Source organism: Diaphorina citri, unplaced genomic scaffold, assembly GCF_000475195.1.
Source record: "Diaphorina citri unplaced genomic scaffold, Diaci psyllid genome assembly version 1.1 scaffold568, whole genome shotgun sequence".
Classification (NCBI taxonomy): Eukaryota; Metazoa; Arthropoda; class Insecta; order Hemiptera; family Psyllidae; genus Diaphorina; species Diaphorina citri.
In genome coordinates this window covers 68,970-83,416 of record NW_007378002.1, presented here as the reverse complement: position 1 = coordinate 83,416, position 14,447 = coordinate 68,970, and the positions used below count along the sequence as shown (strand labels likewise).

The following is a 14,447-nucleotide window of genomic DNA, read 5'->3' as shown; positions in this document are numbered from 1 at the left end:
TGAAGTTAAGCAACGTTGCGTGTGGTCGGTATCCGAATGGGTGACCATTTGGGCTATCGCGTGTTGTTGGCTTTTCCCGGCCCCACTCAGGTTGGGTGAAGTTAATTTGAGTAGACAAGTGGCTTGTCGTCGAATGAAGGGTAAAACCTCAGCACTATTAGCAGTTATACAATGAACTTAAACGGTTAAACCCATTAAAAGAAGAAGAAATCTTCGAATTGTAAGAAAAATTGGTATTTTTCCCCTATTTAATAATTGATTGATTGAAATGGAATAGTTTAATTTATTTTCAACAATAACATAAGTACGAGTATACAATAAAACTGTAGAACCAACACTACAGAATTTTCTGGGAGGAGAGGGAGGAGGGATTATTCTAATATTTAACTGGTAGCTTACCACTAATCAAGCCATTTATTCCTATACCCTCTCTCATTTCTATTATCCAGGTATCAGCGGACATCTTACTGTCAGTGGTCATTCGTTCCTCATTCTTAAACCCAAGGATAGTTCCAAGTCTTTCAATTCCAAGATGTATCAGATGAAACAACTGTTGCCTTCTGTTGTTATCAAAGGAGTACAAGGTAAGTAGAGACAAAATTAAAATCTAATGATGACCATCGGAGTATTCTCGAAAGCTCACCAAATTTTCTTTTGTTAAAGGTCGAATCTTAATTACTTACTCCAGGGTCTTCACAGACCGCGAGGGTCCTTGACCTCCCCCACCAGCCCTCTCCATTCTTGTCTGTCCTGGGCGATGGTCTGCCCATCTTGTCGGATTCCAATGGATTCGAGAGATTCCCTGACACCACCTTCTAATAATGATAGTCAATGTTAAGATAGGTTAAAGATTTGAGAAGGCTGAAGACTAGGTGATTCTTGTGTTTTCCCATCTTTGAAGAAACGAAGAGGGTTAATATTTAAATCCGATGATGTTTGTTTGTTTGTCCGATTTTCAAACAATTTGTCGTTCATGTTGAGCACAAACATTTTAATGGCACAGACCGTAGGGACAAAAAAAACATCATCGAAATCAGAAAACCCGTTCTCGAGGATCTTGGAGGACTAACATTGTATGCAAACTTCAAATCCTCACTTTCCCCAAGAGGCTGAGCACATCCCGAAATCAAAGCCGAAAAATCTTTAACCTTACCTGGAATTGAACCCAGGATTTCCAGCATGACACCCACTCGGCTCTGGGTTGCTTGGACGTCATTATTATTCCATCAAAATCTGACGTTATCTTACCCTAATTGACATAAGTACCTACTATATGAAAGTACCCATTTTTACTTTCTATTGATTTTTACTTTCCTTATCCTTAGAAATATCACATCAACCTGGCATTGTTTGACGTCATGTGCAAGACAAAGTGGAATAAGTTTAGACAAGAATGTGAAGAAATGATAAAGGGAGAGAAAGAAAGGATACGACCAAGATTTAATACAGAAAGATTCGAAGTACTAGACATTTCTTGTCAGTATTAGTTGACGGAATAACCAGCAATACAAACCAGATGGTCACCTATCCTGATACACGCGCAATGTTGCTTAGCATATGTGCTCCAGTACTTAGACATTTCTTGTCAGTATTAGTTGACGGAATAACCAGCAATACAAACCAGATGGTCACCTATCCTGATACACGCGCAATGTTGCTTAACATAATTATGTGCTCCAGTACTTACATACATCGTAATTACTCGTACATAGTACATAGAAAGAGCCATAAAAGGCCCCACTCATAATTCTAAAACTTCTGATAATTGAACTCTAATCCGTTGCACATGACACCAAGCAATACCAAGTAGGTAGGTACCTAACACACCAAATATTCACAGTTTGATTCCAACATTTCTTTCAATTCTCTCATACTAACTACTAGCTACAAAAAATTGCTTGTGGGGAGGCTTCTGATAATTGAACTCTAATCCGTTGCACATGACACCAAGCAATACCAAGTAGGTAGGTACCTAACACACCAAATATTCACAGTTTTATTCCAACATTTCTTTCAATTCTCTCATACTAACTACTAGCTACAAAAAATTGCTTGTGGGGAGAGGGTTACTAAGTCTTTTTGTTCTACGTACGGTACAAGAAAGCTTTTGGGCATACAATTTTACGCACCCTATTGGACATTTGGCAAAATGTATAAGTGGCCAATCACAATTCATTCACTTTGAAAATTGGTTTTTTCCAAGAAAAGAAAAATCCATGGAAAAAAGGGAGAAATAACAAAATTTTATGCCCAAAATTATTTATTTTACAAAAATATACTTTCAATATAATAATAGGTAATAATAATAAATCGCAATATTTTACAGTTTCATAAATTTTACAATTCAAAAAAATAAAGTTCTATTTACAAAGAGATAACTTTTTAAAGTATGTATCATACACACCAGTGAGACCTAATGCCAAAAATTTCGACATTCAAAGCAGGTGGAATACAAAATGTATCAAAGTTTTTGAAAAATCTCCGCAGTTCTTGAGCACTACCTGGAGTAAGGATCAGATTTGATAATTTTAACACGATACCAGGAAAGTGTACACAGTAGTACTGGACTGGGAGAAGCATTTTGATCAGAAACTTACACACCCACGTTGAAATTTTCGGCGGTCTCTTTACAAAGTTGAGCATTGAATGAAAGAAAAATACAGGAATTTTATTTGATAGTAATAAATAATAAGCGTATGGAGGAAATTACAATTTGATAATGTTATGTATAACGGGGGCATGCACCAATATTCACAAAATGTATACACGATTTTATTAGAGAAAATTAGGTCAAAGAACAATTTGATAATGTTATGTATAACGGGGGCATGCACCAATATTCACAAAATGTATACACGATTTTATTAGAGAAAATTAGGTCAAAGTTTGTGTCTCGAAAAATTATCACTCTTGGACTTCGAATCTTATTTCGTACATTAAATTTCAATATGGATTTGTTTAGGATTTATTGGGCCAATAACACATGGAAATACTCGTACGTCGAATAAAGTATGTGTGCTTTTGAAATTTATGCTACCATGCCCTGCGCTATATCGTCTAGGCACATGATAGCAAGCCTTTCAAATTGATTTTACATTTTTCGCTTCATATCTTATTAACCAACAGATATGGATCTTTATTTGTTAGACCTTATCTTTTTCCGAAATTACAAAGAAGATAGGTAGGTAAGTTGTGACTAGAATCCAAAACAAGGGCTTGACGAGGATTGTCTGAATTGAAAGAAGAAAAAAACCTTGTCCTTATTCTTAAAGCAAAATTTGGGAATTCGAAAAAAAAAACGGGGTAAAAGAGAACCAATAGACCAGAAAAAATCCAACTTTTAGGTAAACTAATAAGACTTTACATTGTTACTGAGGGGAGGAATACTCTTTGCCTTGTGGCTGGCAAGGTGAACCTCTAGCTCTGTATTGGACAGAAACGTTTGGCAACACTGGCCACATGTCCACAAGGAGGAAATTCCATTCTTGTCAAGTGGAAGAGAGTCGGAGGGAGTGTTTGACAGGAAATCTACAAGGGAGAGATATTTGGAAGTATCATGTCTCATGGGACTAGACAGCTGATTTCCATTGACAAAGCCTTTCACGAGATATTTGGAAGTATCATGTCTCATAGGACTAGACAGCTGATTTCCATTGACAAAGCCTTTCACATCAGCAAATGTTTTCTCACCCGCAAAGACATTACTTGATCTATCACATTGCTTAACTCCTACATCACCTAGTGAAGGTTTCTTACGGTTCCTGAGTGATGTTCGGATAACATTGGCCATACAGGACTGTTCCATCTCACTATGATTCTCTGGTGCATTGTCTGACAGAAGCAAGACTGGTGATATTTGTTCTTTACCAGACAGAGCAACCACAGAGTTGGTGCGTGAACCATTGGCCTGAGTGGAATTGCCAGAGAGCACCATGGTGAGAGATTTCCTGGAAACAGAGTGTTGAATAAAATAAGAGCAACCACAGAGTTGGTGCGTGAACCATTGGCCTGAGTGGAATTGCCAGAGAGCACCATGGTGAGAGATTTCCTGGAAACAGAGTATTGATTAAAATAAATTTTGCCTGCTTCTGTATAGGTGTAGGTACCTAAATTAAAGGCTAGTATTATCTCTTCTTTCATTTTGTTTTGTTAAAGGAGAGAGGGCAGGAGAAATAAATAAGTAATTTGGTAGGTAATGAACACCTAAAAATAGTGAAGATGCTATGTTACCTGTACATAAAAGCAATCTGTACAGGCTAAAAGCCTATACAGATTGATTTTATTATTTACCAGCTACCACAGAGTTGGTGCGTGAACCATTGGCCTGAGTGGAATTGCCAGAGAGCACCATGGTGAGAGATTTCCTGGAAACAGAGTGTTGAATGAAATAAATACTGCCTACTTCAGTATAGGTGTAGGTACCTAAATCAAAGGCTAGTATTATCTCTTCTTTCATTTTGTTTTGTTAAAGGAGAGAGGGCAGGAGAAATAAATAAGTAATTTGGTACGTTATGAACACCTAAAAATAGTGAAGATGCTATGTTACCTGTACATAAAAGCAATCTGTACAGGCTAAAAGCCTATACAGATTGATTTTATTATTTACCAGCTTATATGGGTAGACTTGACAATTTGTATTGAAGAACTTACCAATAGTTGTAAGTTTTATCAATCACACTAGCAAAACAAGCCAATGTGTTCTGGTTAGATACAAATGGTAATGATCAGTTCCAATGAGAAAACAGTTTGGATTTCAATCTGGATGCATTGACATGAGCCATCTGAAATAATAGGATGGGTACAAAGGTTGAAAAGATATTTCTGGTTGTTCCCAGAAAAGTAGGTAGAAGGGTTGTACATAGATGGACATGTAAAAATGTTTAAATTGTACCTTTGGGTTACATAATGACAATAAAGGAAAGCGACATGAGCCATCTGAAATAATAGGATGGGTACAAAGGTTGAAAAGATATTTCTGGTTGTTCCTAGAAAAGTAGGTAGAAGGGTTGTACATAGATGCACATGTAAAAATGTTTAAATTGTACCTTTGGGTTACATAATGACAATAAAGGAAAGCAATCATAGACTTGACAGGTACACCTGATGAGCACACACACACACACACTATCAGGTAGACAACAGGTATGGCTGAACAGTTCTGAATGTCAGGTCTGCCTGGTACCTGATGAGAACACACACTATCAGGTAGACCTGACACCTGATCAGGTCTAGCTGATAATGAGTGGCTGACCTTACCTGACAAGCACACATAGGTACTATCAGCTAGACCTGACAGGTACAGCTGATGAGGACATGAGCCATCTGAAATAATAGGATGGGTACAAAGGTTGAAAAGATATTTCTGGTTGTTCCTAGAAAAGTAGGTAGAAGGGTTGTAGGTACATAGATGGACATGTAAAAATGTTTAAATTGTACCTTTGGGTTACATAATCACAATAAAGGAAAGCAATCATAGACCTGACAGGTACACCTGATGAGCACACACACACACACACACACACACACACACACTATCAGGTAGACATGACAGGTATGGCTGAACAGTTCTGAATGTCAGGTCTGCCTGGTACCTGATGAGAACACACAATCAAGTAGATCTGACACCTGATCAGGTCTAGCTGATAATGAGTGGCTGACCTTACCTGACAAGCACACATAGGTACTATCAGCTAGACCTGACAGGTACAGCTGATGAGCACACACACACACTATCAGGTAGACATGACAGGTATGGCTGAACAGTTCTGAATGTCAGGTCTGCCTGGTACCTGATGAGAACACACAATCAGGTAGATCTGACACCTGATCAGGTCTAGCTGATAATGCGTGGCTGACCTTACCTGACAATCACACATAGGTACTATCAGCTAGACCTGACAGGTACAGCTGACAGTTCTGAATGTCAGGTCTGCCTGGTACCTGATGAGAACACACAATCAAGTAGATCTGACACCTGATCAGGTCTAGCTGATAATGAGAGGCTGACCTTACCTGACAAGCACACATAGGTACTATCAGCTAGACCTGACAGGTACAGCTGAAAAAGTCTGCCTGTCAGGTCCACCTAATGGTGAGTGGCTGGCCTGACAGTACCTATTGTTTTCAGTCTGATTTTTTTGACAGCCTACCTAATCAAGAATCAAGGTTTGCTTTACTTGCAACTAATGTTTCATAACTTAAATTTATGATGAGAAAAGTTGCGATATGTTCCAACACAACTAAACAAACACAGAACTTCGAGAAAACAGTTTGGATTTCAATCTGGATGCATTGACATGAGCCATCTGAAATAATAGGATGGGTACAAAGGTTGAAAAGATATTTCTAGTTGTTCCTAGAAAAGTAGGTAGAAGGGTTGTAGGTACATACATAGATGGACATGTAAAAATGTTTAAATTATACCTTTGGGTTACAAAATCACAATAAAGGAAAGGAATCATAGACCTGACAGGTACACCTGATGAGCACACACACACACTATCAGGTAGACATGACAGGTATGGCTGAACAGTTCTGAATGTCAGGTCTGCCTGGTACCTGATGAGAACACACAATCAAGTAGATCTGACACCTGATCAGGTCTAGCTGATAATGAGTGGCTGACCTTACCTGACAAGCACACATAGGTACTATCAGCTAGACCTGACAGGTACAGCTGAAAAAGTCTGCCTGTCAGGTCCACCTAATGGTGAGTGGCTGGCCTGACAGTACCTATTGTTTTCAGTCTGATTTTTTTGACAGCCTACCTAATCAAGAATCAAGGTTTGCTTTACTTGCAACTAATGTTTCATAATTTAAATTTATGATGAGAAAAGTTGGGATATGTTCCAACACAACTAAACAAACACAGAACTTTGAAGTTTATAAAAATAGGTAGGTACAGGTGTTTTGGTTTTGAGGTATGGACCATGTAAATGTGACATTCTTTGGCAAATGTTGCCTTCAGTGCAACTAATGTTTCATAATTTAAATTTATGATGAGAAAAGTTGGGATATGTTCCAACACAACTAAACAAACACGGAACTTTGAAGTTGAAGTTTATAAAAATAGGTAGGTACAGGTGTTTTGGTTTTGAGGTATGGACCATGTAAATGTGACATTCTTTTGCAAATGTTGCCTTCAAGGCAAATGAAATAAAAGTTTAACCAAATGAAATTGACTTTTAATTACTCAACTACCTAATTAGCTAATCAACCAGTATTTGTGCCCCATCAAGTTCATTCTTGCCAAGTTAGGTATCATTTTTTCTTGGGTTACAAATTTTATTACATAGGTACTTGGCCAAGAGGCAAGGGATATAGTACAACAAAGGGCAAATACATTCACTTTTCCCTACAATTGACTTTTAATTACTCAACTACCTAATTAGCTAATCAACCAGTATTTGTGCCCCATCAAGTTCATTCTTGCCAAGTATCATTTTCATTATGGGGTACTCAACAAAATTTAGAAAATAACGCTACGAAATTATGTTTGGGTTAATAAAAATAATGATAGTCAATGTTAAGATAGTTTAAAGATTTGAGAAGGCTGAAGACTAGGTGATTCTTGTGTTTTCCCATCTTTGAAGAAACAAAGAGATTTTTATATTTACATTCGACGATGTTCGTTTGTCCCATTTTTAAACAATTTGTTATTCATGTTGAGCACAAACATTTTAAACTGCATTTGTGGTAAAAGCTTATCTATCACAGACTTTTCTCACTCATATTTTTAACTTTTGCTATTGAAATTACTCTCATTTTTCCAAAGGACAACAAAAAACATCGTTGAAATCTGAAACCCTGTTCTCAAGATCTTCAAGGACATGCAAACTTCAGATGTAGCTACTCACTTTCCTCAAGAGGCTGAGTAGTCTTAAATCAAAGCCGAAAATCTTCAACCCTATCTGGAATTGAACCCACAACCTCCAGCATGACACCCACTCGGCTCTGGGTCGCTTGGACGTCTACATTATTATTCAATCAAAATCTGACGTTATCTTACCCTAACTGACCAACCTACTATAGCTGAAAATACCCATTTTTTACTTTCTATTTTTTTTTTTTTTTTTTTTTTTTTCTTTAAAACTGAAAAAACCCCTTTTTTTTTTTTTTTTTTTTTTTTTTTTTTTTTTTTTTTTTTTTTTCTTTCCTTATCCTTAGAAATATCACATCAACTTGGCATTGTTTGTGACGTCATGTGCAAGACAAGAGTGGAATAAGTTTGGACAAAAATGTGAAACGATAAACGGAGAGAAAAAAGGATACGACCAAGATTTGATACAGAAAAATTCGAAGGACTAAAGACATTTCTTGTCATTACTAGTTGAATCTATTTCTGATAATTGAATTCTAATTCGTTGCACATGACACCAAGCAATACCAAGTATGTACCAAACACACCAAATATTCACAGTTTGATTCCATCAATTCTCTCATACTAACTTAAGCTACAAAAAATTGCTTAAGGGGAGGGGGTTACTAAGTCTTTTTGTTCTACGTACGGTACAAGAAAGCTTTTGGGCATACAATTTTTCGCCCCTATTGGACACCACCTTCTCATGTGTTTCTTGGTCGTCCAACGGGTCGAGGGTTGGAGTATTGTAGGTCGAATCTTAATTGTCTTTGTAATTTTATTTCTTGAAGATTCTTAATTAAATATGTAATTATTTCAATTTTCTTGTAAGTACCTATAAACCCTTGGTACATAGTTGACTACACTGGGCTGTAGTCAACTTCCAAGGAGGGAGCTGTAACTGCTAAGGTCTTATCGTCACGAAAGCGAAGAGAGAAGAGAGACAGGATAGGAGAAATCCAGCCGTTCCGAGAACGATCCTTATCTGTCTTGGATAAAGTTCGTCCCGAGTGGAATCGAACCCGCGACCTAGCGCTAGCTAACTAACCTGGCTGAAGCTATAGTTTAACTTTTTTAGTCCTTCCTTCCTTTATTATTACGATAGTAATATAAAAAAAAGGTATAGTGGACGGGCTATTGTATTCACTTCGGTGTCTGTCTGTCCCCATAGATCCATAGAAGGACTTGTTTTGTTGTACCTCGGTACCACTTTCGCATTACTTCAAGGCACATTCTTTTGACATTGCCGAGTGTTTTGTGCTTCAGGTATAAACCGAGCTGTGATTCATGAGGAAGATGTAGAAGGAGTAACCAAGTACAAGTTACTGGTGGAGGGGGATAACTTGCGAGACGTCATGGCTACTTATGGAGTTAAAGGTGAGTTAACAGAGTTTTTCCTGGAAGATTTTTTTTTTTTCTTCTCAAAAAAATAAAATAATAATAAAAATAAGTTTAGCCAGTACAGCACAGTGGCTGTTGATAGAAGGAACTGTAACTCCTAAGGTCTTGTGGTCCCGAAATTGAAGAGAGTAGAGAGACAGGAAAAGGATCGGAGAGAGCCAACCGTTCCGAGAACAAACATCCGTTCAGGATATATCGAGAATCGAACCCGCGGCCTAGGGATTACAAAGCAGACGCGCTATCCACCAAGGTAACTAGGAAACAAGGCTGGCAGACGGGATATTAATCTTATATTTCACATTATCAGGTGTCAAATGTTCGAGTAACAATACATACGAGGTGTACAAAACTCTAGGCATAGAGGCTGCACGAAGTACTATTATGACGGAGATCAAATTGGTCATGGAGAACCATGGTATGAGCATTGACTTCAGACATCCTATGCTGGTGGCAGATCTGATGACCAGCAAGGGAGAAGTGTTAGGTGAGTCATGATTAGACTTCATCTGTAGATTTTTTTCAAAGATATCTTGCTTGGACCAGCCAGTCACTATCAGGTACACCTAATCAGGTCTACGCCCGTCATGTCTACCTAGTGTGTTTGCTCATCACGTATCAGGTAGACCTGATATGCGGAACTGATCAGGTGTACCTGTCAGGTCTACCTAATAGTGAATGGCTAGCCTTACTACCCGAAAATTCCGAGATTAAAATTGGTTTGACAAAATATTTTTGGACTTTTTCGGTTGGTGTTGATCTCTTTGATAAATGTCCGAGAATTTATAATTTATAGCATCAGTAAAAAGATATTTATTTTATTATTATTATTAATTTATTTTTTATTTTATTTTATTTTATTTTTTTACTGTTCTAGGATCTAACAGAATTCACCTCTATCTAAGTGTCACAAAAAACCTCAACAATTGAGGGCTACTGTAAGCTTCTACGGCACATAAAGCATAGCCTGTATGTCGCACGAATTTACATTGAACGCCTACGTTTTGTCTTTTCCCTTAGGAATCACTCGTCACGGCCTGGCTAAAATGAAGGAATCCGTTCTCAACCTGGCGTCCTTCGAGAACACTTCCGACCATCTGTTCGACGCTGCTTTCTACGGCCAAACCGACTGCATCAGTGGCGTATCTGAGTGCATTATCATGGGACTGCCCATGAACGTTGGTACGGGACTGATCAAACTACTGCAGGCAGTTCCCCGCTCAGAACCAGTGCCCAGGACTCTGCTGTTTGATAATCCAGAGTTCCATACGAACACATTGGCGGCTGTTCCATAGGATTTTTTTAGAATGTAGTCAAGTACAAGGCAGTTCCCCGCTCAGAACCAGTGCCCAGGACTCTGCTGTTTGATAATCCAGAGTTCCATACGAACACATTGGCGGCTGTTCCATAAGATTTTTTTAGAATGTAGTCAAGTACTCAAGTACCTATTCATATTATGGGGTGGGCTAAAAATTTTGTAAAAGAAAAGCTCCATAGAAAAGTCGTGGAAGAAAACGCTGTACTCTCACATGGATAATTCTTCAGTGACTTTTTCTTCTATAAGGTTTTCTTCCGCAAAATTATATTCCATGAATCCTATCCTATGGTGGCAACCCTTTCGACTGCTTAGGGCTTTGGTCATTTCAATCAGTTCCTCAATCGTCCTCAAAAAGCTCAGCAGAGCACACACGATGACAAGCAGCCAGATACCCACCTCATTTATTTTGTTTGAGTGTTTGTTTCTTGAGGTCTGTTTTTCATTCCGACGTGGGTGCGATGCGAACCCGACGCGTTTTTTTCATTCCACTTCCCCTACTTTAGCGTCAACGCTGCGTCTTAAATCCCTGATTCGAGTCTCGAGTAGCTTCAGGTTCCGCCATATTGTAATTGTATTGAGGGAAATGAAAAAAATGTTTCGTAATTTCTCCACTAGATGTCATGTTTGTTGAATTTCCACATTTTACCCCTACTCCTGACGCAGAGTGAACGTCAAGTTGACGCCGCATCGGAATGAAAAACAGACCTATAGACGGCGAAAAAAAAGAGACGCAGATAAACCTATAATAAATTAAATACTCTCCAACCAACATTGAAGGAAAATGAAACTTTAGACAAATGAATATAACTGGATTGCTTTGTTTTTTACAAAAAGTAAAATGTATTATTCATAAATTTTGTAATAATAAATCAAGAAGTATACATGTGGATAACTAGATAATCAATTTGTTTATCATAAACTGTATTTTAGAAAAGTACGTTAATCTGAATTAGAACTTTAGAAACAAAACCGGTGCTTTTATTTATGATGTTTTTAATTATGAATTTGTAAATCCCAAATACGAAAGGATTATTTTTATGACGAGCATTCATTGTGTGTTTAGGATTTATTGGGGCAATAACACATGGAAATACTCGTACGTCGAATAAAGTATGTGTGCTTTTGAAATTTATGCTACCATGCCTTGCGCGATATCGTCTAGGCACATGATAGCAAGCCTTTCAAATTGATTCTACATTTTTCGCTTCGTATCTTATTAACCAACAGCTATGGATCTTTATTTGTTAGAACTTATCTTTTTCCGAAATTACAAAGAAGATAGGTAGGCAAGTTGTGACTAGAATCCAAAACAAGGACTTGACGAGGATTGTCTGAATTGAAAGAAGAAAAAAACCTTGTCCTTATTCTTACAGCAAAATTTGGGAATTCGGAAAAAAAAAACGGGGTAAAAGAGAACCAATAGACCAGAAAAAATCCAACTTTTAGGTAAACTAATACCTAACGCAAGCGAAAGATCAAGGCGATACCTTGTATAAAATATCATGTGATCAAGACAAGTGAAAGATACGAGGTATAATTATAATGATTATATTTGAACGTTATGTGTCTCGAAAAATTATCACTCTTGGACTTCGAATCTTATTTCGTACATTAAATTTCAATATGGATTTGTTTAGGATTTATTGGGGCAATAACACATGGAAATACTCGTACGTCGAATAAAGTATGTGTGCTTTTGAAATTTATGCTACCATGCCCTGCGCTATATCGTCTAGGCACATGATAGCAAGCCTTTCAAATTGATTCTACATTTTTCGCTTCATATCTTATTAACCAACAGATATGGATCTTTATTTGTTAGACCTTATCTTTTTCCGAAATTACAAAGAAGATAGGTAGGTAAGTTGTGACTAGAATCCAAAACAAGGGCTTGACGAGGATTGTCTGAATTGAAAGAAGAAAAAAACCTTGTCCTTATTCTTAAAGCAAAATTTGGGAATTCGAAAAAAAAAACGGGGTAAAAGAGAACCAATAGACCAGAAAAAATCCAACTTTTAGGTAAACTAATACCTAACGCAAGCGAAAGATCAAGGCGATACCTTGTATAAAATATCATGTGATCAAGACAAGTGAAAGATACGAGGTATAGGTAATTATAACACAAACACCTTTTTTTTTTTTTTTTTTTTTTTTTTTTTTTTTTTTTTTTTTTTCTTTCCTTATCCTTAGAAATATCACATCAACTTGGCATTGTTTGTGACGTCATGTGCAAGACAAGAGTGGAATAAGTTTGGACAAAAATGTGAAACGATAAACGGAGAGAAAAAAGGATACGACCAAGATTTGATACAGAAAAATTCGAAGGACTAAAGACATTTCTTGTCATTACTAGTTGAATCTATTTCTGATAATTGAATTCTAATTCGTTGCACATGACACCAAGCAATACCAAGTATGTACCAAACACACCAAATATTCACAGTTTGATTCCATCAATTCTCTCATACTAACTTAAGCTACAAAAAATTGCTTAAGGGGAGGGGGTTACTAAGTCTTTTTGTTCTACGTACGGTACAAGAAAGCTTTTGGGCATACAATTTTTCGCCCCTATTGGACATTTGGCAAAATGTATACCTGGCCAATCACACTTCACAGTTTTTCAAAAAAAAATCCATGGAAAAAGGGAGAAATAACAAAATTTTATGCCCAAAATGATTTATTTTACAAAAATATACTTTCAATATAATAATAGGTAAATCGCAATATTTTACAGTTTCATAAATGTTACAGTTCAAAAAAATAAATAAAGTTCTATTTACAAAGAGATAACTTTTTAAAGTATGTATCATACACACCAGTGAGACCTATGGCCAAAAATTTCGACATACCAAAACAGGTAGAATACAAAATGTATCAAACTAAAGATTTTGGAAATCTCCGCAGTTCTCGAGTAGACTACCGTAAGGATCAGATATTTTAACAGGAAAATAAACACAGTGGTACAGAGAGAAGCATTTTGATCAGAAACTTACACACCGCGTCGAAATTTTCGGTGAATAAAATAAATACTGCCTGCTTCTGTATAGGTGTAGGTACCTAAATTAAAGGCTAGTATTATCTCTTCTTTCATTTTGTTTTGTTAAAGGAGAGAGGGCAGGAGAAATAAATAAGTAATTTGGTAGGTAATGAACACCTAAAAATAGTGAAGATGCTATGTTACCTGTACATAAAAGCAATCTGTACAGGCTAAAAGCCTATAAGTACAGAAAAGAAAAATACAGGAATTTTATTTGATAGTAATAAATAATAAGCGTATGGAGGAAATTACAATTTGATAATGTTATGTATAACGGGGCATGCACCAATATTCACAAAATGTATACACGATTTTATTAGAGAAAATTAGGTCAAAGTTTGTGTCTCAAAAAATTATCACTCTTGGACTTCAAATCTTACTTCGTACATTAAATTTCAATATGGATTTGTTTAGGATTTATCGGGCCAATAACACATGGAAATACTCGTACGTCGAATAAAGTATGTGTGCTTTTGAAATTTATGCTACCATGCTCTGCGCTATATCGTCTAGGCACATGATAGCAAGCCTTTCAAATTGATTCTACATTTTTCGCTTCGTATCTTATTAACCAACAGATATGGATCTTTATTTGTTAGAACTTATCTTTTTCCGAAATTACAATAGAAGATAGGTAGGCAAGTTGTGACCCAAAACAAGGGCTTGACGAGGATTGTCCGAATTGAAAGAAGAAAAAAACCTTGTCCTTATTCTTAAAGCAAAATTTGGGAATTCGAGAAAAAAAAAAACGGGGTGAAAGAGAACCAATAGACCAGAAAAAATCCAACTTTTAGGTAAACTAATACCTAACGCAAGCGAAAGATCAAGGCGATACC

General features: G+C 36.9%; 1 protein-coding gene across 1 annotated transcript in view; it reads left to right on the top strand.

Moving 5' to 3' along the window:
- Nucleotides 1-10,565, top strand: part of LOC103510180 (DNA-directed RNA polymerase III subunit RPC1) — a 34,714-nt gene extending 24,149 nt beyond the window's left edge. Inside the window, exons 16-19 of the mRNA XM_026824297.1 lie at nucleotides 450-584; nucleotides 9,125-9,235; nucleotides 9,567-9,743; nucleotides 10,277-10,565. Coding sequence (XP_026680098.1) covers nucleotides 450-584; nucleotides 9,125-9,235; nucleotides 9,567-9,743; nucleotides 10,277-10,551 — 698 coding nt within the window. The 3' untranslated portion in view covers nucleotides 10,552-10,565. The remainder of the gene's footprint in view (nucleotides 1-449; nucleotides 585-9,124; nucleotides 9,236-9,566; nucleotides 9,744-10,276) is intronic.
- Nucleotides 10,566-14,447: the final 3,882 nt, after the last annotated feature.